At 52.0% G+C, this 26,514-nt stretch overlaps 2 protein-coding genes across 4 annotated transcripts in view; one reads left to right on the top strand and one right to left on the bottom strand.

Annotated features, from left to right (window-relative positions):
• Window positions 1–2,646: 2,646 nt before the first annotated feature.
• Window positions 2,647–11,291, top strand: TACR2 (tachykinin receptor 2; the record flags this gene model as incomplete). The annotated part of the gene is made up of 5 exons (XM_080347613.1): window positions 2,647–3,050; window positions 5,997–6,191; window positions 9,486–9,642; window positions 9,931–10,127; window positions 11,096–11,291. 5 exons carry the CDS (start codon window positions 2,647–2,649, stop codon window positions 11,289–11,291), a joined length of 1,149 nt encoding a protein of 382 aa, XP_080203739.1.
• Window positions 11,292–15,012: 3,721 nt separating this feature from the next.
• Window positions 15,013–26,514, bottom strand: part of HK1 (hexokinase 1) — a 33,300-nt gene continuing 21,798 nt past the window's right edge. For 2 of the 3 annotated variants that reach the window (XM_080347352.1, XM_080347351.1), the window contains exons 10-18: window positions 25,102–25,406; window positions 24,572–24,720; window positions 24,346–24,465; window positions 23,087–23,182; window positions 22,129–22,228; window positions 19,781–19,964; window positions 18,440–18,595; window positions 17,193–17,426; window positions 15,013–16,565 (exon numbers count right to left, since the gene is read on the bottom strand). In XM_080347352.1, the coding sequence (XP_080203478.1) occupies window positions 16,421–16,565; window positions 17,193–17,426; window positions 18,440–18,595; window positions 19,781–19,964; window positions 22,129–22,228; window positions 23,087–23,182; window positions 24,346–24,465; window positions 24,572–24,720; window positions 25,102–25,406 (1,489 nt within the window). In that variant the 3' untranslated portion in view covers window positions 15,013–16,420. The remainder of the gene's footprint in view (window positions 16,566–17,192; window positions 17,427–18,439; window positions 18,596–19,780; window positions 19,965–22,128; window positions 22,229–23,086; window positions 23,183–24,345; window positions 24,466–24,571; window positions 24,721–25,101; window positions 25,407–26,514) is intronic. The other variant, XR_013922322.1, reaches the window with a different exon arrangement.

Here is a 26,514-nt window from a genome sequence, read left to right as displayed (position 1 = left end):
GGTGACTCAGCACAGCGACGTGTGGCCTCGAACAATCCCGCCTGTAATAAAAACAGCAGTGAAACCAGCCGAACCCAAATCCCGGCTCTCCCTGGTATAAGTCCAGTTCACTGGAGAGGCAGGTTTTGCACATAGTCCCAAGCAAGTGAAGCTTTCCTAAGGAATTTGGAGCCTGCCTCTGTAAAAAAGTCGCTCCAGTTTGCAAGGTAAAAGGCCGATAGCACAGGTTATATCACTGGGCAGGCTCCAGGATGATAAACTCATCGATGCACAACCAGGAAACTAATAAAATGTGTGGGTGTGAATAAATGAAAGCAAGTCCTTGCTGACTTACGTGATGAAATGTTGACCAAAGGGTGGCTGCTCTCAGATTATCACCCACGTAGCAGATCGAGGACCAAGAAAAATGGCTCAGAAGAAGGTTCCTGGGAAACACTGACACCATGACCATCGTTAAAGTCAGCTGGGAGAGGGTTTGAGTTCACCATCAGCACACCAACAAGTACAGCCCTTTCCCTAAGCCCCTGCTCACATTCTGCTTTCTGTGACAAAGACTGCAGCTCCACTGTCAGCTAAACAAAGAGGGTTTTGCTCATATTCTCTTTGGAATCTGAAGAAATTTGAGCAAGCCAAAGGAAAAAAAGCCTGAGGAGCGCTACAAGCTGTTGAATTCGTATTGCGAAACAGGCCAAGCCCTCCTGCATGGCACACGGCTCATAAGCTGCTCAGCGAGCCACCAGCGTAAGACCTTCAAGAAGAGCCTGGAACAGCTTTGCAACGCACATGAGAAGATACGTACGAGTGTATTTCTGTAGTTCCTGTAAGGCAGTGAGTGGGGTTGCTGGCAGGAAAGCCCATCACGAGGAGAACATGTAGCACTACAAGTATTAACTTTGGGTAATACCATATCAGAGAAGATTTGCTTTGAAGAGCTGCAGTGGTTAGGTGATGGGTTAATTAAAGGCTGCCTCCACAAATTAATGAAGCAAGGCAAGAGTGGTGCTGCTGAGCGGGTGGAAGGGACCTTGAGTGGGTAAATACTGCCCTGTGGCACAGCTGCAGCTCCAGGAACAGGGGAGCTGGAAAACCTCTGCTGTCCCAGGGCCGCATGCACTTGGGGTGGAGTTTTTCCTTCACGTTACTTGCCAGGAGCTTTCTGAATCCTGAAAACAAGTTTTAATATCTGAAAATAGGTTTTGTAGCTGAAAACAGATTTAAATACCTGAAACACTTGTAGCTCCCAGCAGAGCAGGCGCGAGCAGCGCCAAGTGCTCTTGGAAATCTCAGCCTCGGCACGTTGCTTATGTTCCTGTCACTTACTGCAGAGCTGCGAGCGAGAGCTCTGTGCTCTGAGCAGAGACGGGAGCCGGGGGTTCTCCATTCCTGCGGGGACCAGGCACTGCTCCCCGTGCGGGTGCGGGGCCGACAGCAGTCTCTGCAGCACGCTGGGGAGAGGGGCTGCAGCAGCGCAGCCGGGGAGTGTCCCCGCTCAGCCCCTCGGCGTCGCGGGACACGCAGGCGGGGAGCCGAGGCTCCTCCACATGTTTCCCTGCTGGAAAGCACCGGCAGCGGCATTTCTGGAGCTCTGGGTGGGCTCCTGGCCACCAGCTTCCCACCAAAACCTGCTCGCAAGTCCCGGCTCAGGTCTGGCCTCCACAAACACCTCTCTCCTGGCAATACTGACCAACGACTCTTCGAGGACCAACAGCACTCGTTGCTGTAATTTAAGCTGAGTAGTGTTATATTGAGCAGTCACCATTAACTAAAATGTATTAAAAATAGTTGCAGAGAGCAAGACCGCCTTGCTAAAATGCATTTTGTTTCCTTTCTTGCTCTGATTGCTCGTGGGAAGCCGGGGTGGGTCCTGCAGGACTGGTAAACCCGGCAAAGTAGCTACCCGTGCATTTAAACCTGTAGATCCTGATACAGCATCGTATCTGCTTCAGAGGTTATTTCAAACCGAGTGGATGGTGGGGGGAAAGGTTGAAGCACCACTTTGCCGCCTGTCGTTTGATGTCAAGTCGGTTGTTTAGTTTCTGCTTGCGAGAGACTCCACCTCCCCTCCAAGTCTCCTCCAGCCCCGCAGAGGATCCGCCGCAGCAGCGCCCGCCTCGGTGCGACAGTCCCGGGGCAGAGGAGCCTGTGTGCCCAGCCTGCTGCAGGGGAGCCGCTGCCTGCTCCTCGGGAAACCCCTGCCCTGCAAAAGAGGGATTTCCACTTGGATTGAAATGCTTTATGGCTTCATATTTCCCTTTTTACTTTCTCGGCCTTAAAACTAATCCATAGGAAGACATTGCCTGCCATTCACCTGGAAAAGGACCCCCACTTTTGTTCTTTTTAATCTTCTTTTTTTCTTTCTTACTTAGAGGAAAAGAAACAGAGAGTGACAGAGTGTCACTCTGCAGTTTTTGCTCTCCAAGCACAGGTTACAATGCCAGGCAAGGAGGTCGTTGCTATCGCTCACCTACTCCTGGAACCGCACTGCATTGCTTGGAAAACAGGACAAGAGGACGTGGGACGTCTCATCCCAATGGCTTTTTAATGGCACTTGGTCATATGCACGTTGATTCTCAGCACCAGCATCTACTGCAAGAAAATGAGCAGATGCCAGAAGACTTCAGCTTAGGTTTAGCTGAAGAAAAAGCCATGAGCAGCTTTTCGGTTTTAAACGCTAGCAACTCGTCGCAGGCTGCGTCCCTCGAGGACGGCAGCAATGGGACGGCAGTCACCCAGTTCACCCAGCCGGGATGGCAGATTGCTTTGTGGGCTATCACCTACTCCTTCATCGTTATCACATCCATCGTTGGCAACATCACCGTCATCTGGATCATTCTTGCGCACAGGAGAATGAGGACGGCTACTAATTACTTTATCGTCAATTTGGCTCTTTCGGATTTGCTGATGTCTGCTTTCAATACCATCTTCAATTTTATTTACGCCAGCCACAACGTCTGGTACTTTGGCGAGGAGTTCTGCAGGTTTCAGAACTGGTTCCCCATCACCGCCATGTTCGTGAGCATTTACTCCATGACGGCCGTGGCCGCAGAGAGGTAAGGTGCGAACGGAGAACACGGGGGCCCAAAAATCGGCTGTGAATAACAAAAGTAGTGATTGCAGTGCTTTGTGCCATTGGCCCCCACCCACCGTGCCAGGTGCTGCATCGGTAAAGTGCGGGGGCACCAGGAAAATAGAACTGGGGGTTAGAGGCTGGTTGCAGCATGAAAGGAAGGCTCTTCTGTCTTATCCCTGCTCTGATCACACCTGGGTCTGTAATGAAAGGAGGTGCCTGGTATTTTATCGCTCCCACACTGCAGGATGACTGGGAAGTGATTTATGATCAACAAACTTCCTTTTTAAATCACGAGAAGGATCTGTCACTTGGGCAGAGTTGGAGCGATATGGATCTGCTGCAGGATGCTGAGAGTATCAGCACCCACAATCCTTCCTGTGAGTCCAGCAAAGCACCAGAAATAATGGGGCTTGGATCAAAACCAGCAGAGTCCGCTCCAATAGTTCACAAGAATGACTTATTCCGAGAGGGAAGAAAGCAATTACAGTGATTTTGTTTGACTTCCGAAGTAATTTGGTATTTTCACAATGCTCTCTTCTGCCTATATGCCAAGTCTCTCTTACTTGAGCTTAAATTTGCAGAGTCCGACTGTGTTTACAGCTCATTGTTAAGTAGCGTGACGCTGTTTTTCTTTTTACTAGAAAGTGGCCAAAAGTTCATGGGAATTTCCTCTCGAAGGCAACGGCATGTTCAATTACAGAAGGTTAAGCTCCCTGCTGGGCTCTCCACTCTCCTTCCCACCTTCTCTCTGTTTCTTCTACTTTCTGGGAACACCTGCGTCTTTTCCATCGCATGTCGCTGTTTTCTCCACCACTCACCGAGCCCGTGTACCCACGAAGGGCCGTTCCAGCTCCCCGGGAGCCACCCGAAAGCCTGGTGGCTCCCTGTGTCACGGGGCTCGCTGCCGCAGCTCGGCTCACCCGCACACCCACCGCGGGGGCCACCGTAGATAAACCAGATAAACGAACTAGCCCTGTTTGCATGTAACACCCCCCAAAACCCACGACTGAGCTGTTCCTGGCTTTAAATCACAGCGTTTTAGTAGCTGCTATTTTTTATGTGTATTCTGCCAAATAGTATGTATATTTATGTTTTTAAATAAATCCATTCCAGCCTGTCCTCATGCCTGCTTGACATGTCAAGGGGACTGTTGGTGAAAGTACCTATACAGCCAAAATCCCTTCAGTCACATGGCACGGATCAGAAAGAAAACTTGGCATCTCGCTGCAAACCATATTTAGCTATTCTTCGCTTAGCCTTAAAATAGATCCTGACACTGCTGTCCTGGAAACTTACAGCTTCCATTTATTGTTATGGGAACTTGCGTCCACTTGGGCCCCGTTGTTTAACTTAGATAAAACAATGTCTTTTGAAGTGGTTTATAGTAAGGAAGGAGGCTGAGAAGGGACAGCTCTGTAAGTCGTCTTTGCTGTGGAAAAGGCCCTGATGTGGCTCACCGGTGGGTTTAGGGCCACTCCGCTGTGCGCACCCAGCGGCTCTTCCCTCCGCGCGCTTCCCGCAGCGCCCCGGGCACAGACGCGTTCTATCAGCTCACGTCACACTCCGGTTAGCGAAGCCTCCTAGGGCCTCTTCGGAAAGCGTGCGAGACAGTCCGAAATTCAGCTTTTTTATGTGTGCCCAGCACGAGGACCAGAGGGAGGATGCGGGGAGCGTGGTCCAGCATCCCGGGGTGTCCGGGGAGCGCCATGGGGAGAGGGCACAGGGAGCAGGAGCCGGGGCGAGGGCAGCCCTGCCGCACAGCAGGTTGGGTGATGTCCCAACCTGCAGGAGCTTGCCTAAAAGCACAGTGCGTGGCATTTATAGCCAGGACCCGCCGTTCGCCAAGAGCCACAAGTCTGGGCACTTCAGTAGGCAAATATTCTCCGCTTGGTTCCTCTCTCTGAGCAGATTCCGAGCGCTGTCTAACACCGCCTAACAACAAGCTAAAGGAAAGCAAAGCGGCATTAAAATTTTATAGCTAAATAAGGCTCTGCCACCGCGCAGCTCTGTCCTGCTCGCTGTGCTGTCTGTCCGTGCGGCCGCCGGGCAGAGCTCCCTCCCCACGGCCGGCAAGGAGGCAGCGCAGGGCTTGCCAGGTTTTCCCTATGAAAACCAGGAAGCAATTGGCATTTTCCACTCTATTTTGCTTTCGGAACAACCATGACAAAGAGTACGGAGAGCATGACAAGAAATGCATAATTGATTATGTACTCGTTACGACACCGCGCATTTCTACACGGGGAACTTAAAACCAGAGCGCCCTGGGGCTGGCAAGTAATTCACTGGTCAGATGTGCCGTGAGGGCTCCCAGCAGGTGCGGGACCGAAGCCTCAGCCCTTCTTCGCACCACAGCAGAGTCCTGCAGCGTTCGCAGGCAGAGGTGGGCGGCACAGGAGCTTTCCACAGCTAAAAAATGGGGGAAAAGTCCAGGATAAAGGACACTCGGGACCCCAATCAGCTATCCAGGGTGTCAGAGGACATTGGCATAATTAGGGGGAAATGGAGGGTTTGGTTTGGGTTTTTTTGGTTCGGGAAGGAGAAAAGGGCATGGTATTAAACAATGCATAGCTCCAAACTAACACCGAGTTCACAGCGCGGAGCTTCAGAGCAAACACATAAAGCATTTGAAAAGTTAATTAAAAAAAGAAATCCAAAGTAAGGGTAATGCTTGCAAAGAGCATGTGCAGAAGGCACGGAAAACTGACACCTCCTCACACCAGGGGCGTCCATACGCGTGGTTTTAATATGTTCTGCCCTAAGACTCTTTAGGAAGGATTTAACTCCTTTCACTTATTTGTAGCCTGCAACCTGCCAAAATATCCCTATAGATAAAGGCCACCACACCGTCCAGCGAGTTGTGACACTTGCTGTATTTGTTGCACAGTCCACCAATGCAACCGCAGAGCGTTACCTGTTTTCCTCGCAGGTACATGGCCATAATCCACCCGTTCAGGCCCAGGCTCTCTGCGGGCAGCACCAGGGTCATCATAGCGCTCATCTGGCTGGTGGCGTTCGCTCTGGCCTTCCCGCAGTGCTTCTACGCCGAGATCCTGACGGACAACGGAACCACCAAGTGCATCGTCGTCTGGCCCGGCGACGTCGGCTCCAAGCACCAGCTCACGTAAGGGAAACAGGCGGCTGCCGGGTCGCGCAAAAGTTAACTATGGGATCCACTCATCCTCTGAACCTTTGGCTCCAGGCAGCACTGGGGAGCGGGGAGGAGGAGGTCTGGGGGAAACACGGCTCTGGTGTAGCCCAGCTAAGCTCGGTTTAAGCCCGCTGTGGAAAAAGCTTCTTGGAGATCACAGCTCAGGGTAAAGGAGGGTGATGCAGCATCCTCTGCTGCTTTGAAAACGGGTTATAGGCTCTAGAAACCCTGGATACAGGGCTTGGCAGATTTAGGAGAAACCAGCGTGAAAAATCTCTAAACAAGCAACAAATCCTAGTTCCAAAGATTTTGGATTTTCTCCTTCTGTCAGGCAGGAAGAAAATGTGTATATTTAATGCAGGGAAGCTACATAATTAGCTAAAAATTATGCTACTCTTGGAGGAGGGAAGAAAAATAAAAGGGAAAAAACCAGAGGAGCACGTTTGAAGCATTGTGAGGCTTTCTAGCTGACTTATCTGACAAATGAAACAAGCCATGCCCTGCATTTCGGGGATCTGCTGTGATTAATCATCATTCGAAGCACGTGATACGTAGAGCAGCTTGAGAAATTTATCAAGCAAAACATATTTACACAAAGTAGTAATGGAAGAACCGCAGAAAAGGAACCAATCGATTAGCAACATGGAAAAACCATTTCAAAGCAAACCTTCCCTGTGTCCGGGAGCCCTGTGCCAGCCGGGCTGCGCTGCAGCGCGCTCAGCAACCGCAGCGAGCCGTCCCAGCCCCACAACACAGCGAAACAGGCTCACACGCCGTGCTCCTCACGGGGCTCTTCACTCGGCACCCGTGGCACACGCTAGGGAACACGTCCTACTGATTGAGAAGGAGGAATAGTGGATAATCACTTATATATAAGCCACTGCTGACTATTTCGTTCAGACAAAAAGCATTAGGTTTATTTCTCCCGCGTCCGCTGTTCAGGAAGGACTGAAAAGGAGTTTACCAGCATGCTGATGAAACCTCTGCGGGCTGGAAAGGCTGGTCCTGCGCACGGCAAATAACGAGGCGGGTTCTTTCTGGGATCCCCCGCTGGAGAGCAGCATCTCCCGAACACACAAACCACGTCACTCGCCAGCTCGCGCTCCCGAGCAGCCTCAGATTTACGGGTTCCAGTAGCTGTCCCAGAAGGGAAGTTGGAAGCAGCGCTCCACAGAAATCATCCTGAGTGACGGACCTGGCAGGACACACGCCCGCGGTACAGACCAGGGACAGAAACACACGTGCAGCCACTCATGGGCTGGTCCACACACAGAGCAACAGAAATGCTAACAAACCCCCCCAAAAAACCCCAAAACAACAACAACAACAAACAACAAACAAACAAAGCAACCAAAAAGTAACAGAGAGCTGGGTTCCTTTGTTAACTGTGGGTCCTCCAAATCCTTTGTAGTCAAGTAAAACCAACTTTCTAGACCTGAGAACAAAGGAAAATCCTTTTCTGTAGGAAAAACTTTTATGATTATGATAGAAACAAGTCCGAGAAGATTCGAACAATGTACTGCTGTGACTGCCAGCACCTGAGAAATCTTGGGTATGAAGGGACTAAATCTATACAAGTTTAACCAAAATGAAGAACCTTAACCACAGAGGTTAACTTTGGAGCAAAGAAGCACAACTACAAAACTAACAGTTTCATTTAGCCACGTGCTCAAGCTTAGGCTCCCATCCCATCCCATGCCATCCCATCCCACGCCACATCATCCCATCCCATGTCATGCCACGCCATCCCATCCCATGCCATGCCACGCCATCCCATCCCATGCCATGCCATGCCACGCCATCCCATCCCATGCCATGCCACGCCATCCCATCCCATGCCATGCCACGCCATCCCATCCCATGCCATGCCACGCCATCCCATCCCATGCCATGCCACGCCATCCCATCCCATGCCATGCCACGCCATCCCATCTCATGCCATGCCACGCCACGCCACGCCATCCCCTCCTCTCCTCCTCCCAGGACGGGGACTCTAGAAGGGCTCTGCATTTCTGCTGCGCTCCACACGGTATCAGACCTTCGACTACCGCTCTGAGGACACTCGGAAATGCAGGACACAGGCAGGGTCCCACCACATTTCACAAATATCAATGTTCTTTGCAGAGCCCCCACCGAGCAGCCCAGCGCCCGCTTCCCCGCGCTCTGCAAAGCAGACCCTGGTCGCTCACGCAGCAGAAGTAACCGGAGCGTTGTTGACCCCAGAAAGCCCATTTGCACCCCCCAGCCTTCGGGGCCTCTGCCGGCAGCCGGTGCCAGAGCCCTCCTGCCCAATCCTGCTTGTCACACTGTTTACATTCATTTGACAGCTGCTGTAACCGAGTGAGCAGGTTGTTCCCTCCCCGTAAATGGTGGTTGCTTAAAACAATCAAACCCTGGCACGAGGGAACCAGCAAAAGCTTGTGGGGTAACACGGAAAGCTAGAAAGCGCCAAGACGAAGCACAGCCAAAGGAGACGCTGCTGCTTTCGGCTGCAGCAGTAACCAAGGAGCCTGTTGGTGACAGATAGCTGTGTGCGCGCACAAATAAACCAGCTGCACCGCAGACGCAGCAAGGACTGCGGCTCGCGTTCTGCTGCACACAGGAGACGTTCCTCCGTAGGATAGAATCACAGAATCATTTCCCCTCAGGATCATCGAGTCCAACTGTAACCTAACTCTGGCACTAACTCATGTCCCTAAGAACCTGGTCTGAATGCCTTTTAAACCCCTCCAGGTGGTGACTCCAGCACTGCCCTGCTGTCTGCAGCATCTCCGCTGCCAGGCTTGTGCACCCGTTAGCAGCCTGCTGCATTTTGTGGTCCCTTTTGCTTTTTCCCACTGTTGCCAAATCAAGCTGTTGGCACTACTGTGTTTGTCAAGTTATCCTCTAGTTTTTGGAATATTCATTTTCCGTATCTGTGATTTAAAGCTCCGTATATTTACAGCTCCAAGTCTTAAAGGTTTGTCTTTCCTGACTGCGGTGGAATAGCAAAGTTCAGGGCAAGTGGCCATGGACTGTCACCCTCTGATAAAAGGTAAATTATATTACTGTGTCTTGAAAGAGCAATCAATCCAGTCCAAGGACTAACACAGCACACCACCAGAAAGAGGAGCTTTTACTGTCAGCCCATAGCAAAGTTTGTAGGCAAAATTTCTGCTTCTTTATGCTTTGGGGGTGACGTTGATGGGAACCATCCAGACATGTCCAAAGGACAATTTCTGAAGAGCTGGCTGCACTGACTGTGAAAACGTGCTTATTCTTTTTCAGGTACCACATTGCGGTGATCATGTTGATTTATTTGCTGCCGCTGATGGTGATGTTTGTTGCGTACAGCATTATAGGAATTACCCTGTGGAGCAGCGCGGTCCCAGGCAACCACCTTAACAGAGTCTGCTATGAGCACCAAGTTAATGCCAAAAAAAAGGTCAGAAGTGAAACTTTAACACAGTTCCCTCGGCACAGCAGCCTGCACACCAAAACTGAGCTTGCGTTTGGTACTAAACCTTGTGGGATTGGGCACGAAAGGTTGACAAAATATTTCGGTCTGGGGCAGAAACGTGCTCAGCTCCCTCCCTGCTCCCGCTTCCCCCACCAGGGCTGGTTTCCTCGCCAGAGCAGCCCAGACCCAGGCAAAGGCAGCATCACCTGTTCCCCCGCAGCTCAGGCCACTGCAGGGAGCCCCAGCAGTAACGCTCCGGTTTTGTTTCTCCAGTTTGTGAAGACCATGGTGGTAGTTGTGATCATTTTTGCGGTCTGCTGGCTGCCCTACCACATCTATTTCATCCTGGGGAGCTTTAAGGAAGACATCTACCAGCAGAAGTACATTCAGCAGGTTTATCTCGCAATCTTTCTGCTTGCCATGAGTTCAACGATGTACAACCCCATCATATACTGCTGTCTTAACCAAAGGTGAGTGGCGCGCACGTGTATGCACAGAGAATGAACTTCTCAATGCGAACAAGCACCGATCTCTGAGGGTGAGAATAAACGTGATTTTCAACCGCAGTCAATAGGCCAGGTAGACAAGTTAATTTATACTCTGCTAATAACACGAGATTACCCACGCAGACGCAGGGCCCGTCCCCACGGGTGACCTGCTGAGAGCCCCGTTGCGCGGGCACAGCGCCCGAGCGAGCGGCTGGGACAGCACAGCCCCGCGGCGCCAAGAGATGTCCCTGTTGCTCCGCGCTGAGAGCGGAGCCCGGGGCCACTGGCGCGGCTGGACGGGACACGGCGTGGGGAGCCGCCCCACGCAAACCCTGCCGGCTCACCCACCGCTGACCCGCAGCGCCGCCCCGCTGAGCCTGAAGGGCGGGGAGCGGTGCTGGGGACACCCCAGTGCAGCGTCACCCGGATCCCACCCGCAAAGCGGCTCAACCGCAGAGCGGTTCCTTCCGAGCGCTCCTAACAGCTCCTGTCCCTAAGCTCGCAGCAGAAGGCAGCGTTCAGCCAACCTTCGTTTAGTGAGAAACACCCAAACGCATCCTCCCCCTCTCTCAGAAAGCAGACAGCTTCGTCATTTAATTATTAATCATTTTTAAAAAGCTTTCAATGGGTAAACACATGGATTTTCCTCAGATGCTCTGCCTCTCATCAAATGCTGTTATGGTCAGCATCATCTACTGAGCACACCAAACATCCTGCCATTTCACCCATCTTCTGTATTTACTTGAAACATAAGGAAATCTGATCATAACTCCCATTGCTCTTCCACCCACGGCTTTATATATTTAGCTCTTCACCTCACTCGTTTGACTACCACAGGATTTCTTTATTCCCACGGTAATTCAGAGGCAGAACCAAGTCATGCATTTATCCTTTCTCTGCACAATTAAAAATAGAATTTCACCATTTAATTTCTTGTCTTACATTTACAGGTTCCGTTCTGGCTTTAAATTAGCCTTCCGGTGGTGTCCCTGTATAAAAGCAACCGAGAAAGACAAACTTAAACTTCGGTCTCCATCTCTCTACCAGACAACCCACAGGAAGTCGAGGACAACAAGTTTTGACACAGAAACTGCACTGAACGAGAAAGAGAAGACGTCGTTTACCCTCACCCAGCTAACGCTTTGATTTTCTTCTGAAGCAACTGTTTCCTACAGGACTTTTTCAGGTGCCGTTGGCATCGACAGCACTCTGCTGATAATACTCATATCTGCGTAGGTCCAAATATCACCCGGCTGTGGATGCAGTTCAGCTCGCCCTTACACCAACAGCTGCGATTCGGAACAGAGAGAATTTGCCCAAAAAAGCAGCGAAGCAGGTGTGAGGCTGTGCCGATCAGCAGAACATCAATTATTCTCCTGCAGATAGTGATTCTCCTGCTTTCTGTTCCACCAAGACACTTAAATCTGGAGAAGAGGCGATGGAGCAGAAAGGCGGGGGCACATCTGGCCCCATCTGGGCGGACGCTGGGGCTGTGTGGGCAGCTGGTCCACGGCTCAGCAGCCGAAGGCGGACCCTGCAGAGCAAAGCTGCTTTACGACACGGGCAAACACTAACAGATCCAGACCGAACAGAGCCCTGAAAACCTCCCGAACTCTGGGGGTTTCATGCCTGCAACTTCCCCAGCATCATCTCTCATCAGCTAAAAGAGAGAAACGGTTCTTTGCACAGATTTCTGTAACTTTATACCAAAATACCATGCCGTGTCCCTATTAAGCTGTGCCCAAATGACTCCCCTGACCTCACATAGTTAACCGTGGTGCGTAGTTTGGTGCGAGGCTCCCAGAAGAGCCTGTGGCCAGGCGTGAGCTGCTGGCTGGTGTGGTGAGGGTCTGCGGATCCAGCCCACCCCCTGTAAGCGCCGACCGCAGCCCACCGCTGCCGGTTCCAGACAGCCCCTCGCCTGCCCCGGCCAGACTTACCGTGTTTTTATTATCACTGTTCTTCTCTTCTTGGATGTGAAAATAAAGGCTGAAATCTGTAATCTTCAAAGCCCGAGGCGTTATGTGCAGGCATGCAAGACAGGAGAAGCTGAAATATAAACATTATGTAAAAGTAACACAGCTTTTAATACCAGTGCGATAAGTAGCAATCACCCTCACCTTTCATGCCAGGTTTGCATGTAGTATCACAGAGCCATACCTTAGCACGCAAAAAGCTCCTAGAATGTTGACGAGATCCAGTTATTTGAAATATTCTCTTTTGCACTGTGCAGGCAAGATTACAAAGTGTAATTCTGCATGAACTCAGAGAACAGATTCATGGTTTGAACTGAAAGAGCGCTCAGGGGTATGATCTTCCCAAGCGTGTTTCAGTACAAGAACCAGCAGACTCATCTTCCTTTGCCACTTATTGTTCTTCACCTCCGTGGCTGCTGCGGGGAACGATCGTGTTACGCAGAGGCTCGGCAAGCTTGTCTCACTAATGGGGCAAAAGGGCACAGAGCCGTGTACCCTTTTTAAGAAGTTCGTTAATTTAGGTAGTCCCGGCAGGCCATTTCTAGCCCTGCTGCTGTCTGTCCAGCCGCTGTCTGTCCAGCCCCGCACCGGCCCGCTTGCTCCTCCCCAGATCGCACCGCTGGGCAGAGGGAGAGCAGTCAGAAGCATTTACAGACACCCACCACCAGCTGTTCTTCCGAAGGGATTTGAAACCATTCCGGAGGGATGCTCTGCAAGGCGCACATCTCTGGGATCAGATCAGACGCTGCACCGACAGCCGGGCAGAGCGTATTTCGGACGCGCGGGCTCTGTCTCCCCGTGCAGCCTCCGACAGGCACCGACGTTTCCAGCAGCTCGTGGCACGTCTCTCTTGTGGGGTGCAGAATGCAGAGGACGGTTTCTTCAGGTCACGAGCAAAACGCCCTGTGCCCCGAGGGACTCGCGCTGCAGATCTGAGGTGCTGCTCTGCTCGAAACACCAACAGCTAAAAGAGCAGAGCCGCTCTGAGCCCTCGTTAGATACTGGGAGGAAAGGCATGCCAAGGCAGACTGCGTTATTTCCCGTGATACATGAGCGAACAGGGTCACCATGCCCCGTAGTAAACGCACGCAGTTCTTCATATAAATAGAGACATGATTAAACACCGCACGGCAGTAAAACACCTCCGGGGCAGCAGTAAATCCCTCCTCCGCACAGTTACTTGTGCTCTGAGCAGCAATGGAGACCCTGCAGTCAGTAAAGGAAAACGTTTGGAGTATCTCGCTTTTTATGGCATAGGAACAAACAAGAAGCACAAAACGGGGTTCAGAAGTTCAGAAACACTTTATTTTGCCTTCTGCTATTTTCTTAAGAAAACAAAACAAAACAAAGTCTGCTTGTTTTAAAACCCATTCAAAAGGCTTCTGAGGGAACCCCAGAGGAGCAAGGAGCAGATGACATTACAACAGTGGTATGCAAATGTTCTTTTCCCCAGGAAATATAAGGTCTTTGTGTTCATATTGCAGTAATTACAGCTTAACAATTAAGAGGACTGTTATTTTATTCACCAAGCCTAAAAGCTTTAAGTAAGACATCTCAGTCATTGCTTGGATAACATTGGAGACATTTCTTCGGACAGCTATAGCTTGTGATTCACCTGGAACAGTTTCCTAGGGGTAAGAAGCAGACTGGAAATGGAATGCCACCAGGTCTCCCTTTGGAACAGAACTGCCGTGTGTTATCGAGCACATCGCCTATGGTCCACAGTAGGAAAAGTCGCGCTGTTAGAAACACAAACTCACTCCCTATTTGTTATGAGCTGCATCCAATAAACAAAACGGCCTATGCCAGCATCTCCAAAATTCACAGTCACCCTGAGACCAATTTACCTTCCACTTCACATTCATTCTCTATTCTGCGCTGAGCTGAGCCCTCAGATGCTGAAGAGCCCCAAGCGCAGGTCCCCGGCGCGGCTCACACCGCCCTACAGCGCTGCTGGCAGCAGGCAAAACACCCGCAAATCGTCAAGCAACCAAAACTCGGTGTGTCCCCTGTGCCCAAAAACCCTCTCGCCCTCTTCCATCTCCTGTTGGGGGTCATAGCTGCACACGAAGGGGGCAGAGACTTTCCAAGCTGTAACGTTAAGACGGGTTGTTGGAGAAGCACAACTTCGGTGTATGCGAGAAGGGGGTTTCATACACAACTCCAATGCAGGACGTGCAAAACGGTGTACGAGCACCTGGCGCTGCGATTCTGCCGACATTGACCCTACGCACGCAGGAAGGGGACAGACTCACTGAGTTCTGCGGGGACACAGCGATTGTCACGTATCCATCACTGTGTACGTGGCAAAGCCTAAAACAACGGCCTTGGCTCCGCGCAGCGGGATGAGGTTTCCTGCGCTGCGCATCCCCCGTGCGAGACAGGGCTTGGGATGCGCCTGCACGAACCACGCGGGCGCTGCTGAACCGCGCTGGGAGCCACGGGGACCTGGGCAAAACCTGCCCTGTGTGAACTGACCCCGGGCGCCCGGGAATGAAAACACACACACAAAACGCAGGCACCGCTGGGATTAGGCTGCAGCTCTCCCTGCACAATAGTTCTTCCCAAAGCACTAAGCCACCAGCCAACAGCACCTCTTCCAGAAAGAACCACTAAACACCAGTTAACGCACATCAAAAAAGTTTAATATTTTCACAAGTATCACATAACACTAGTACCGGAGCTACTAGTGTGCAAAGGAAAACGACTCTCTACCTTTGCAAAACCAGTCAGGCATGCAATTTTTCAGGTAGACGCACACTTAAAGCTGCAATGACTGTTTGTGACTCACATGTTACTTTACAACATTCACCCACAGTGCACCATAATGCATACTGAAATGTTATCGATAGGTAGGGCAATCCAAATCTTAGGGAGTGGAGCCAGGACGAAGGGGAGCAGCCTGCATGTTTCCATCTACTCACTGCAGGAAAAGGCAGCAGGGAAAACCATGCAGACATCTCAAACCCGTTTTTGATAGAAGAGCGGGAATTAAGGACTATTATGTGGTCTCCCTCTTTCCAGAAAGTCGCGTGACTTGCAAATGTTATTCAACGTTTGCCTTCCTAACTGCTGCTCAATTTAAGTAATGCAACTGGTACGCAAATACAATAATGGCATCGACTCGACGGAGGACAGGATGCACCAAGTGTACGTGATCTTTGTTGTTTCTTTAGTCCTTGGAATAAGCTGGGTCTGATTTCTGGCTTTGCAGTTCGCTTAGTTTATGCACCCAGATCCTCAAAGGCAAGATCAAAATGAAATGCTCCTATTCCTTTCTGATGACTAACTCTAGCTCGGTGTTTGTGTTTCGAGTGGCTGCTGAACAGTAGTGAAGATGAAAGCTTTACGTGGAAGCAAATACCCATTTTAAGGCGAGAGACGGCAGTGTACACATCTGGGTGACAGTGCCCAGCTGCAGTTCGGTAGAGGGGCAGCCGCAGCGCTCTGATCCAGACTAACAACAAGAGATAGAAAATACTTTTAATAAGAGCTCTTGAACAGAAGAACACAGCACAGCCCGCCTAGGGACCATAAATCTACCGGTTTCCCGGGTCTGGAGATTTGGATTACCTCAATCGCCAGCCACTCGGTTTTACTGTTTAGGGACTTCTTGCCGAACCGTGACAGATTTTGCCCAGAAACACAACACTATTCACAGAAGCACGGGGGAATACCAGTGGAACCAGCTCTGTGGGACAGGGGCGTTACTGTTACCGTGACAAAACAGGCATCAAGGAAGCAAGTACGTCGCGTTGTCAAGTCCCGCTATAGAGTTACGTGTGTGCACAGTGCTGACACACCATAATGCTTCCACAATCGCTTTATCGGAACAACAGCAGGTAGATGTGCCGGAGGGAACCGTTGCCTCCCCTTCGCTAAAGCATCAACACCCCCGTGGGTGGTCAGTGTGCTGGCAGTGCTGCAACAGGGATGCTGCAAAGAACACGCGCGGGACGATGCAACGGCAGCTCTCAACGCGCGCCACTCGCGGCGCTTCCGTCTCAGACAACAACTGATTTTTGACAGCTGCAGAAATTATAGACTGATTTTTCCATGACCTACAGATGGGGAAGGTACCAACAAGGTGAATAAGAAACATGCAGATTGGGGTCCAGAAACAGGAGATATTATTAACAGCACACATTCTATCTTGTATCCTATTTTTTATGTCATTAGTTGTATTTTTTTTCCCCCGATAAAGCAGTGAGTTCTGGGTTTTTTCCACCAGTTCTGACTACGCAGTCGCTGCTTTATGGAAAGTGCTCACAAGACAGAATCGGGGCCGGGCTGCGGGGCTCAGTTCTGCTCGGCATCGCGCAGCCTGCATCCCACGGCCGTGATGAGCGCGGCCCCCTTCCCGCTGCCGTCCTCGGACAGCAGGAAGGTCACGTCGCAGTTGGGCGCCAGGTCTTTGACTGTTTGGTGCATAATCCTCGAAAAGCTGTGAAAGGAAACGATGGCAGTGGTGAGGGAGGTCCCGCAGCATCCGCGGAGCTGTGCTGCCCTTTGCAACGGGGAAAGAACTAACGTGCTGGAAACCAGGGTGGATTTGAATGCCGGGAGCACCAACACAGCAAAGGGAGAGAAGAGAGCACGTACAGTCATCTCCTTCCCACCCATCTCCCTCCACGCACACCAGAGAGGGGCACTGGTCCCCTCCTGCTGCCACCAGCTCTTTCAGGTTCCTGCCCTCGCCTGCCATTGCTTCTCAGCAGCCAACTCCTCTGTGTGCTGAACAGAAACGCCTCCAGAGAGGCAGGGGCATCGCAGCACTGCTCTGTCAGTGCTCCTGCAGAGCCAAGAGACCCTTTCCTTGCTGAGCGGCTTCCCAACTTGCTCGGCAAGCCGCGTCCCCTTCAGTTTGTCACCGCCCCAAGAACCCTCACCAAGTCCTTCTTGATCCTCTCGTTGCCCTTCAGAAAGCCCTGACCACTCCTGATTCAGACTTTTTCCTCTGGCTCTTATCCTCGCCAGACAGACCAGTCTGGTGCACCGGGAGCACGGATGCACAAGCAACGCGCTCCGGATCGCAGGCAAACAAACACACACTGAGGAGGTGAATACTCACTGTGGGTGCAGTTTGTACAGAGTCCCATCCACACCGACCGTTATCTCCAGGCGCTCCAATCCTCTGTTCTCCCTAATTTTATCTACAACCGCAGCCATTCCAGCGCCGCACAACTGCGCCGCTCGCCTGGACACGGCGCCGCACACCGTCTTGACGATGATGCTGTCGTCGCAGGTGCTGTTGAGCCCCAGCTGCTGGAGGATGGCTCGCACCTGCAGCAAGGCCAGCCTGTCACTGCACAAGCAGAAGGGCACGGTGTTAAAGGAAAGGTTTCCCTTGGTCACGGCCCCGCCACAAACCCACTGCACCCCCACGCCAGGCAGCAGCCCCGCAACAGAGCCCAGGGAGCGCAAACTCCTGTGCCACGCTGCAGCGCACACTCCTGCGCCACGCTGCAGCGCACACTCCTGCGCCACGCTGCGGCGCACAGTCCTGCGCCACGCTGCAGCGCACACTCCTGCGCCACGCTGCGGCGCACACTCCTGCGCCACGCTGCAGCGCACACTCCTGCGCCACGCTGCAGCGCACACTCCTGCGCCACGCTGCGGCGCAAAGTCCTGTGCCACGCTGCAGCGCACACTCCTGCACCACGCTGCAGCGCAAAGTCCTGCGCCACGCTGCAGCGCAAAGTCCTGCGCCACGCTGCAGCGCACACTCCTGCGCCACGCTGCAGCGCACACTCCTGCGCCACGCTGCAGCGCAAACTCCTGCGCCACGCTGCAGCACCGGGCCGGGCACGGGCAGCCGGGGAGCCCCCAGCACAGCCCCCTTCTCTTCTCTAACCAAAGGGCGTTCCAGGAAAACACTTCTAATGACAGCTTGGGGTTTTCCACCCTATAGACTCAACAGACTCTGAGATTACTAAAATACAAAGTCTGGGCAATACAGATACAAAAATATCCAGAGAAGAAGGGCTCGTTCAGCTGTTGTTCATTCAGTTCAACAAATTATAGGTAGATACACACAAGGGGCTACAGGAAAATGCCTTGATTTCCAAGCAAGCAAATAAAACGATACGGTAAGGGAATCCTTGACAGTCCTAATCCCCCGTGATTTAGCAGTGAGCAGCACTATAAATTCAGGTAAAGCTGTAAAAAGTTGTTCTGCACATGCACAGGCTCTTGCTGAGACCAAACTCTTCTCTGTAGAGCCCAGCGATGCTCTCCGGCTGTCCTCCCCTGCAGCAGCGCTGCCAGATGAGCGCTACCGCGTTACTTCACCCCGAACCTCCCCCGCAGCCTTCTTACCTCTCGATCTGAGAAAGGAACTTGGTTTCAAAGATATGCCGGGTCTTCAGCGTCTCCGAAATCTGGCCTCTGAACAGGAACCCCCGTTTGGTGAAGTCGATCAAAATGTTGCGGACTATTTCCCCCAGGTACATCCCGCTGATCATCTTCTCGTACCTGCAGCGACAGACAGCAGCAGGCTCAGAGGGACGCTGCTCGCGATCGCCACGGCGGCATCGCATTATCAGCCAGGAGTCCTGCCTGCACGCATTGGCGACACGGAATACACAACCCAGTTTACACAGAATGGCCATTTACTGGAAAAGCTGGGCAAGAAAAAGCAAGATGACTCAGTGGGAAGCCTTGCGAGCACCCCTACAAACAACCCATCCCTCCCTCCCTCCCACGTTCCCCAGCCAGGCTGTTGCCAGTCACGGCTGCTATTTCTCCCAGATGAAGAAATTCAAGCCTGTTGCCGGAGAGCAGCACAGTGCCCACATCAAAGCGAAATTTGCCATGCGTCCCTCACGGAAACCACAGGGAAAACTCATCTCCGCTGCACAAGCACAGCTGAGACCTTCCGCAGAAAAAGCTCCGTGGCTACATGCAGTAATGAGAACTAAACGCTTCTCCATGTATTTTAAAAAACGCATCCAGTGATGCATTTATTTCACCTCCTGAAGGTCCACGCAGGGTTTTCTGCCCTGGATCCCGGCCACACAGCCCATTTAATACCAGGAGCTCTCTCGGGCTTGTACCCTCAAGAGTCCTCCCTCCTGGGAGCCTGACTCTCTGGAGTAAATTATTCCCCTTGCTGTCTCCTCTGCTGCCTTTGGCTGCGTCCTCCATGCCATTTCTGCACCGCATCAGGGTCCATCAGTGTCACCCCCATCTCTAAAGAGCTTCCCAAGGGACCTGCCCACCTGTCTGCATCCCTCAGGTTTTCAGATGGATTTGCTCTAGCAATAAAATCATTTTAAAAGCTGCTGGCATCGAAGCATTGCTGCCGAGAAATGATGAAAACCTGTGCTCTGGGGATGCAGCAGTTCCAGCCCAGAGACCAAGAGCAAAAGAATGATGAGCCATATCAACTCCTCAGCACAACACGGGGAGAAAAAAGGGTCTCTTGGTGATATCAAGAGGTTCTCACCAAAAAAACGCTGCAGTCCCATGGCAGCAAATAAGCTGCAAAACAAGCAGCGAGCAGGAAAAGCACAGAAGAGGGAGATCCCGCAGGACAGCAGGGCTGCAGCCATTTTTGACCCAACCTCTCCCTTCTCAAACCGGGAGAGATTCAGTTCTCTCTTAAAAGCATTTAAGGCAGCCTGGCTTGCGCTTTGCACGCCACCCATCCCACAGTACCTTTGCTTTCCGGCATTTAGCGAATAGTCATCAACCGCTTTGTCATAAATCGTCCTGATATCGTCCAGGCATCCGTTGTCCCCGAACGCTCCCCACTCCGTGTTCACGCACATCCGCCCCTGCTCGCCGTCCACCATCTCTATGTTCCTCATCTCCTCCATGTAACAGGCGTTGCTGCCAGTTCCTGAAAAGAAAACACGGAGATTACTCTTTGTTTGGAACAAAACACTAGAACGAGGATGACAGCCCCGACAAAACCTTCTGAGGAGCCTGAATGTGCTTGTTTTGAATGATGAAGTCAAATCATCCTTTGAAACAAAATGCAGGGGGAAAACTGCTGAACTGAGAACCTCAGCAAGTCCTGAGGCATCAGGGAAAGAAATGCCCAGGGCTTTTACCAGCTAACTGCAGGGAATATTTCAGTTCTTGCTTCGTTGGCTGTTGGTTTTGTTGTTGTTTGTTTGGGGTTTTTTTGGTGGTTGTTTGTTTGTTTGGGTTTTGTTGGTTGTTGGTTGGTTGGTTTGGGGTTTTTTGTGGTGTTTTGTTGCTGTTGTTTGTCTGTCTTTTCTGATCCAAATTGCTGAAACAGTTTCTCTGGCAGGAAGGTTACTTCGTGTTTAAACGATGCCATGTCTGATTCCGCCCAAAGGGGATGCTCAGGAGCACCGCAATGACAAAGTGCTTCTTGTACGCAGAGGCCTTGGGAGCCACAGCTTTATTAGCAAAGAGAGGCAGCTTTTGCTGCCACCTGGGGCTAAAGCTCTCTTGAAGTTGCTCAGCGAACTCTCATTTAACTCTGCATCACAGATTCTGCACCAATTATTAATATATCGGCAAGTCTGTTTTCCACTGCAGTTTCTTTAGACTAGTATATCATTAGAGCCTGAGCAAAGATAAACCTTCCCGCAGTGCCTCCCCGCTGCAGGAGAGCCGAGCCACAGGGGCGCAGTCTGGGCTTGCAGACCAAGACCCAGCTTTGCAGGACCAAACCAGACCAAGCCCAGTTGTGGACCATCAGCACTGGCCAGGCTCCCAACGACAAGTCTCATTGTCCAGAACGAGCTGCCTGAATACATGGGTATCTATTAAATATAGACTGTTAGACTGACAGGCTTTTAGATGATCTCCTGTTGCCAGCACGTGAAAAGCAGAGACCCGGTCTCATCAATAGCAGTGAAGGCTCAGAAAGCCTGGCTCTCGGGGGCAGGAGCGGTGAGACAGGACACTGGGTGCAGACGGGACACCAGCAGGACCTGAACTCGCCTGTGCAAGAATGTTTTTCCCTGCCAAGCAACAGCAGGGAAATTCACCCACCTGCCTGCAGCTGGGAGAGCAGGACGACCGCCGGCTCGTGCGGGCTGCTCAGAAGCGCCGTCGGTCTGGCCAAGGCAGTTCAGGCAGAGGAGCCGTCAGAGCCCCGGGGCTCTTGCTCTCGTTATGCCAGAGGTACCCAGGCCACCCGAGCCCAGCTCCGCGCAGACGCGCTGGCTGGGGAGCGATCCGGCAGGGCCGCAGCAGGCGCTCCGAGGGTGCTCGCAGCACCCAAGGACACGCCGTCCTTGCTGCAGGGAGCCGCGTCCCTGCGATCGCGGCACCCACGGAGCCGCGCAGACACGGCCGCCCGCCCACAGGCACCGTGCTGGCGCATCCCGGGCATTTCCAACTGTCGGGGGGAGAAAGCAGCAGCGCTTTATTTTCCTACCAGCCACCTCGCAACTGAAAAACACCCCCAAAGCTTGCACAGGTGCCCCATCCCCTTCTCTCCCACTGAAAATTCGTTTCTCGGGGGAGCCTGCCGCCCTGTGCCACAGGCACCCCAAGCACGGCACTTGCAGAGGCTCCGGTAGTGGGCTGTGGAATTATTCCAGCTGTCAGTCACTGCGCTTTGTCCATCAGAGCTTTCCATCACGTGCCATTCGGGAACTGTGTTCATTCTGAAAGCACACATGCTGGAGGGAAGCGTGGGCTACCCCGAACACCCGAGCGGGGAAAACCCCTACAGGACAGATTAACAGACACCCGGAGCTGGTGAGACTATGCGAGCCCATGTTTGCTCGCTTCCCAAGTACCTACCCAGCTACAACAGGCAGGGTTTGCTCAGCATTACAGGCTGTGCTTATCTCAACCGATCATGCGCAGAACTAAGCCGGCTGTTGAGTTTTGCTCTTAACTCCTTCAGGCAGCTTGTTTCCAAAGGGACAGCTTTTTGACCTGAAAATCTTTCACTCCCGGACACCCCACCTATATCTTCAGTTCGCCACAGGGATCTCTCCATGAGAATGCAGACACGTGTGTCCGTGTGCTGTTTAATACAAAAGTGCCAAGTAAAAAGCAGCTCTGACACGTACCCACGATGAGCCCGATTTCACAGTTTGGGTCTTCATAAGCACAAGTCATCATTGTTCCCACCGTATCATTCACCACGGCCACCACGTCCAAGTCAAACTCCTTTGGAAGAGAGAAATAACGCAGTGAGAACTCTGTGTCTGGGGAAGCCCTCGCACCAAAGGGGACACTGAAGGACCACACACTGGAAAGCAGGCAGCTGGAAGTACCAGCCTGATTTTACACACACACAAATAGGAACTACCGGGAGGCTCCTCACATGCTCTACATACAACTGACTGTCTTCAGAAGAAAGTCTATTCCTGGCTGTTCTCTTTGGTTTAAGTATTTTTAAGTACAGATCTTGTATCTAGGCCCACGGCAGAGCGCTACTGCCATTCTGTATTACAACAGTGTGGCAGCAAATCCAGTAGCAAGAGTGTTTAAGATCCTTTCTTCACCTGCTGATGAAACTCTGCTAAAACTAGCGCTCTCCTCAGGCTGCTGTTCTTCCTTCCTAGAAAGACTCAGCTAAGCTGCTTGAGGCCTTTTCAAGAGGGGGACACTGGTCTGTGTGCGCTGAGCTGGGCTCGCCCGTCGCCCCGCTGGCAGCCCCTGCTGTCCCCACGCTCCGGTGCAGTGAAACTGCCACGGGGTTTGAAACAAGCCTTGAAAGTTCTGCTAAGTTTAGCAAGCTAGGCATCTCCAGGGAAAACGCAAAACAAAACAAGCGGTGAAACAAAAGCCCCGTGTGGCTCATTTTGAGTGGCTGAAGTCTCCCGTTTCCCCCACACCCTGTGGACCATCCTGCACCGTCGGGCCACACGCCAGGGCTGGGGCTGCATCTGCACCTGCCCGTCTCCTCAAGGCACCCAAACCCAGCGAGAGGGATCAGCGTGACCCAGGCGCCCAGCCGGGACAGGGCAGGACGGAGGAGGAGGAGGAGAGAACGGAAACAAGACCAGAGGAAAAATAAATCACCTCTCTTCTTTTAATTCCTTCTCTAAGCAAATACACCACGTCTTCTCCCTCGCAGTCTGTAGCTTTGAAGCCTTTTGTCCAATTGAGAAGGATACCCTAAGAAAGAAAGAAAACAGGTTATCAAGTTTCCTACAGGTTGCCCCAAAAATCCCGCAGTCCCCTAAGGGATGATCGCTGAGCATTTCCATCTGACACCTCCTGCATTTGCTCACCTCCCAGCCCACAGAAGCAGAAATCACAACAGTTCACACGGGTGACCACGGGTCATCTACCGCACAGCGCAGCTCCGGCCCCGCGGTCCCAGCCAACGGCCATGAACACTCACGGCCCGTCAGCACACAGACTCCTAGAAGGAGAAGGTTCTCCCACATTCACCACCACGGGTGCCACGTTCTGCTGAACAACCTGTCTTCTCTCTGTCACACCCCAAAGGCTCCTTGGCTTGACCCAGCCTCCTGTCACCAGGAAGATGAGAGCCTTTGAATGCTGCTCCTAACATCACCGCCTATTTCCTCCTTCCTTATATATGAACATTCATCTTATTTTCACTAAGACTCAGAGGTTATTCTCTACACCTGACATTTCAAGTGCTTTAGTGTGAAGTTGAAAGGAGAGGCTCTATGAAAGTGAGTATCTCTTTATATATGTGGAAATTGCTTCTAAAACTACTAAATCAGACTTGGTCTCCAAATTCCAGAGCAACGCAACGACAACAAAAGTGTGACAGAAACAACAAACTCAGAAAAGGGTGACAGAACATGTGTCTTTCTTCAAGAACAGCGCTAAGTAGACAGGAAACTGCTAACAGCTGCACGACGGAGCTGGCGGACGCGTGTGGCAGTGAAGGAGTTAAACATGAAAGCAAAGAGAAGAACAGGGACGCTGCAGGTTACACAAGCCGAGCGGGCCAAGAGCAGATCAGCCGGGAACTGGAGCCGGCAGGACGGACGGACTCTGCTCACCGCTTGCAGAACCGGGAGTATCACAATCCAGCTGACTTATACGACTGGAAAACACCACGGTGCCTTAAAAAAGGGATATTGCCACCGTGGAAAATGTAACTGCTCCTGTGTGTCACAGCCACGGCTGAGCAGCATCTGCATCGCTGCCTTTAAAGGAACTATTTGTAGGAGCAGCTGCTCAGGGGCAGAGCACGAACCCTCCCCTTGCACAACCTCCCTGTAAGTGTCGCGCTGATGATGAAGAAATCAGGCCCAGCACAAGCGCAAAAGCAGATTCAAAAGGTACAAGGAACTTACGGCATCCAGACTGGTCTGCTTGCAAGGGAAGGAAAACGTGAAGCCGAGAGGAAGACGTGCGCCTTTTATGCCCATGTAATCCAGGAAGTCAGAAATGCAGGTAACGATGTGATCGAACAGCTTAAAAGAGAAAAGTCACGCATTTGAAGTCACGGTGTCACGTGCGCTTAAATTTAAATTTATTTATTTAAAAAGTCGCAGTGCTGCAAAAGAGAAGCACAAATACCTCTTCTCCCGTTCCCTGCATCACCTCTATGGGGATGGCGTAGATCTTGTTGTGCATCTCAACCGTTCTCCTCTTACCGCTGCGGATTTTCACCAGCAGAACTCTGAAGTTTGTCCCTCCAAGGTCGAGTGCCAGGAAGTCTCCGTTCTCTGTAAAACAATATCTGTGTGTATTTAAAGAACCGCAATCAAAATCTTTAGAAGTGCTTTTCCCCAGAAAGCGCTTTGACATAAAATCTCTTAGGCGCTCTCAGCTGGGAAGGTCTTCACCAAAGGAGGATTTTAGATTCCGCTCTGACTATTCTGGCCATTTCGTTTGTGGTTTTGGGTTTGGTTCTGTTTAAAACCAAAGAGGACCCACACGACTGTTCCCTGAGGAAAAGCAGAAATTTGGCCAGCCACCCCGAAATGCACAGGCTCCCCAGGCTGCCCAGACAGGGTTTGGGTTAGGAGCCCAAAGCCCATCACGGGAGCGCGTTCGGGGCGCCCACCGCCGTGCCCGCGCCCTCGCTGCAGCCCGGCGCGCTGTACCTGTCCCGTCCGGCGTGCTGCGGACGAACGTGGGCAGCATCTTCACCTTGGCAGTCTCGTGAGTCTTCTTCTTCAGCCCCGCTTCCATCTCCGCCCTCATCCTCTTCTTCACCTGCAGCAGCTGCTCGTGGGTGAGCTTGAACTCGGCCAGCGTCTCGTCGATGAGCCGGTGCTGCTCCGCCAGCCGGTACGCCACCGCCGTCACCATGGCCGCTCCCTTCCCGCTGCCGCTCTCCGACAGCAGGAACCGAACCTCCGAGTCGGGCACCAGGCGCCGGGTGGTTTTGTGCAAGCGCCGGGCGTACCTGCGGGGAGGGCAGGGAGGGGGGGCTGCACGCCGTCTGCGTCACCTTCCTCACGGCCCCCGGGACAGGATGGCGATGAGGGGACCAAGGACGCTCACCGTCACCAAGCGAGCTACAGCCCCGCTGCCAGGGGGAAATGTAGCACTTCCCTACAGCCTCTTTTCTCCCAAACTCCCCCAAAAAGCCGGCAACCAGCAAGGTGCAGCGCCAGAGCGTCATCCCCTGACCCCAGCGCTGCGTGGGAGAGACCTCCAGGCTCCAAGGCTGCCCCGGTCCCCTCCCCGAACCCGCCGGTTTAGGTGGTGTGAGGAAACAAAACGGTTCAGAAACAGAAATCGCCCGTGTGTGTGATCTTAACACACCCTGGAAAAGCTGGTCGAAATATCACTCTCAGAAATCTGTTTGCCAAAATGTTGTGGTTTTCTTTAACTAAGGGTATCTTTTTTTTCCAACAGAATAATGAGAAACTGAAAACGAAATGTTAAACGTATTTCTCCTTTCAAAAGTCTCCTCATGAACAGGACTCTGCTGTCCCAGCCAGCTCCAGTGCCAAGGTGTTATAATACACCCTGCACGCTGTGCTTCCGCTCCCCCGGCACCCACGGCTAACTCCTACAGCCCAGGCTGGAACGTGACTTGTTATCACCAGGTATTATTTACTAAATAAAAGCATTTTACGGTGTGTGCAGAAACCACACCGGCACACCGCGCATCTCCTCATTTCTTCATGCACAGCTTGGAAACCCTTTCGCAAGTGCCACATCCACAGCAGAGGAGCTCGGCTCCTCTGATTTCTACATACATCTCAACAGCTCTTTGATTTAAAATAGAACTTTCAATACGGGGAAAAGCAAGACAAAGATAGCTTTTAAAAGGCCACGGAAATATAAGCACCAATTTTTTTCCCCTGGTTTCCAAGTATTTCTTCAGAAAAGACTGAAAGAAATAGGGCTGGGCACAGTAATTTTCCAAACAACTAAGTTTGAGTGGAAAATGGAGGTGGAGGCGCATTACTGCAGGTCTCTCAACGCCCAGCCACAGACACAAAGTGATATTTTGTAGTAAGAATTCTCCTTTCAAGAGGTCTATGGAGACCTCTTTAAGGCAG

This window comes from Nesoenas mayeri (genome assembly GCF_963082525.1).
Source record: "Nesoenas mayeri genome assembly, chromosome: 7".
In the NCBI taxonomy this organism is placed as follows: Eukaryota; Metazoa; Chordata; class Aves; order Columbiformes; family Columbidae; genus Nesoenas; species Nesoenas mayeri.
Note: the sequence above shows the minus strand (reverse complement) of the source record. Positions and strands in the feature narration are given on the sequence as shown.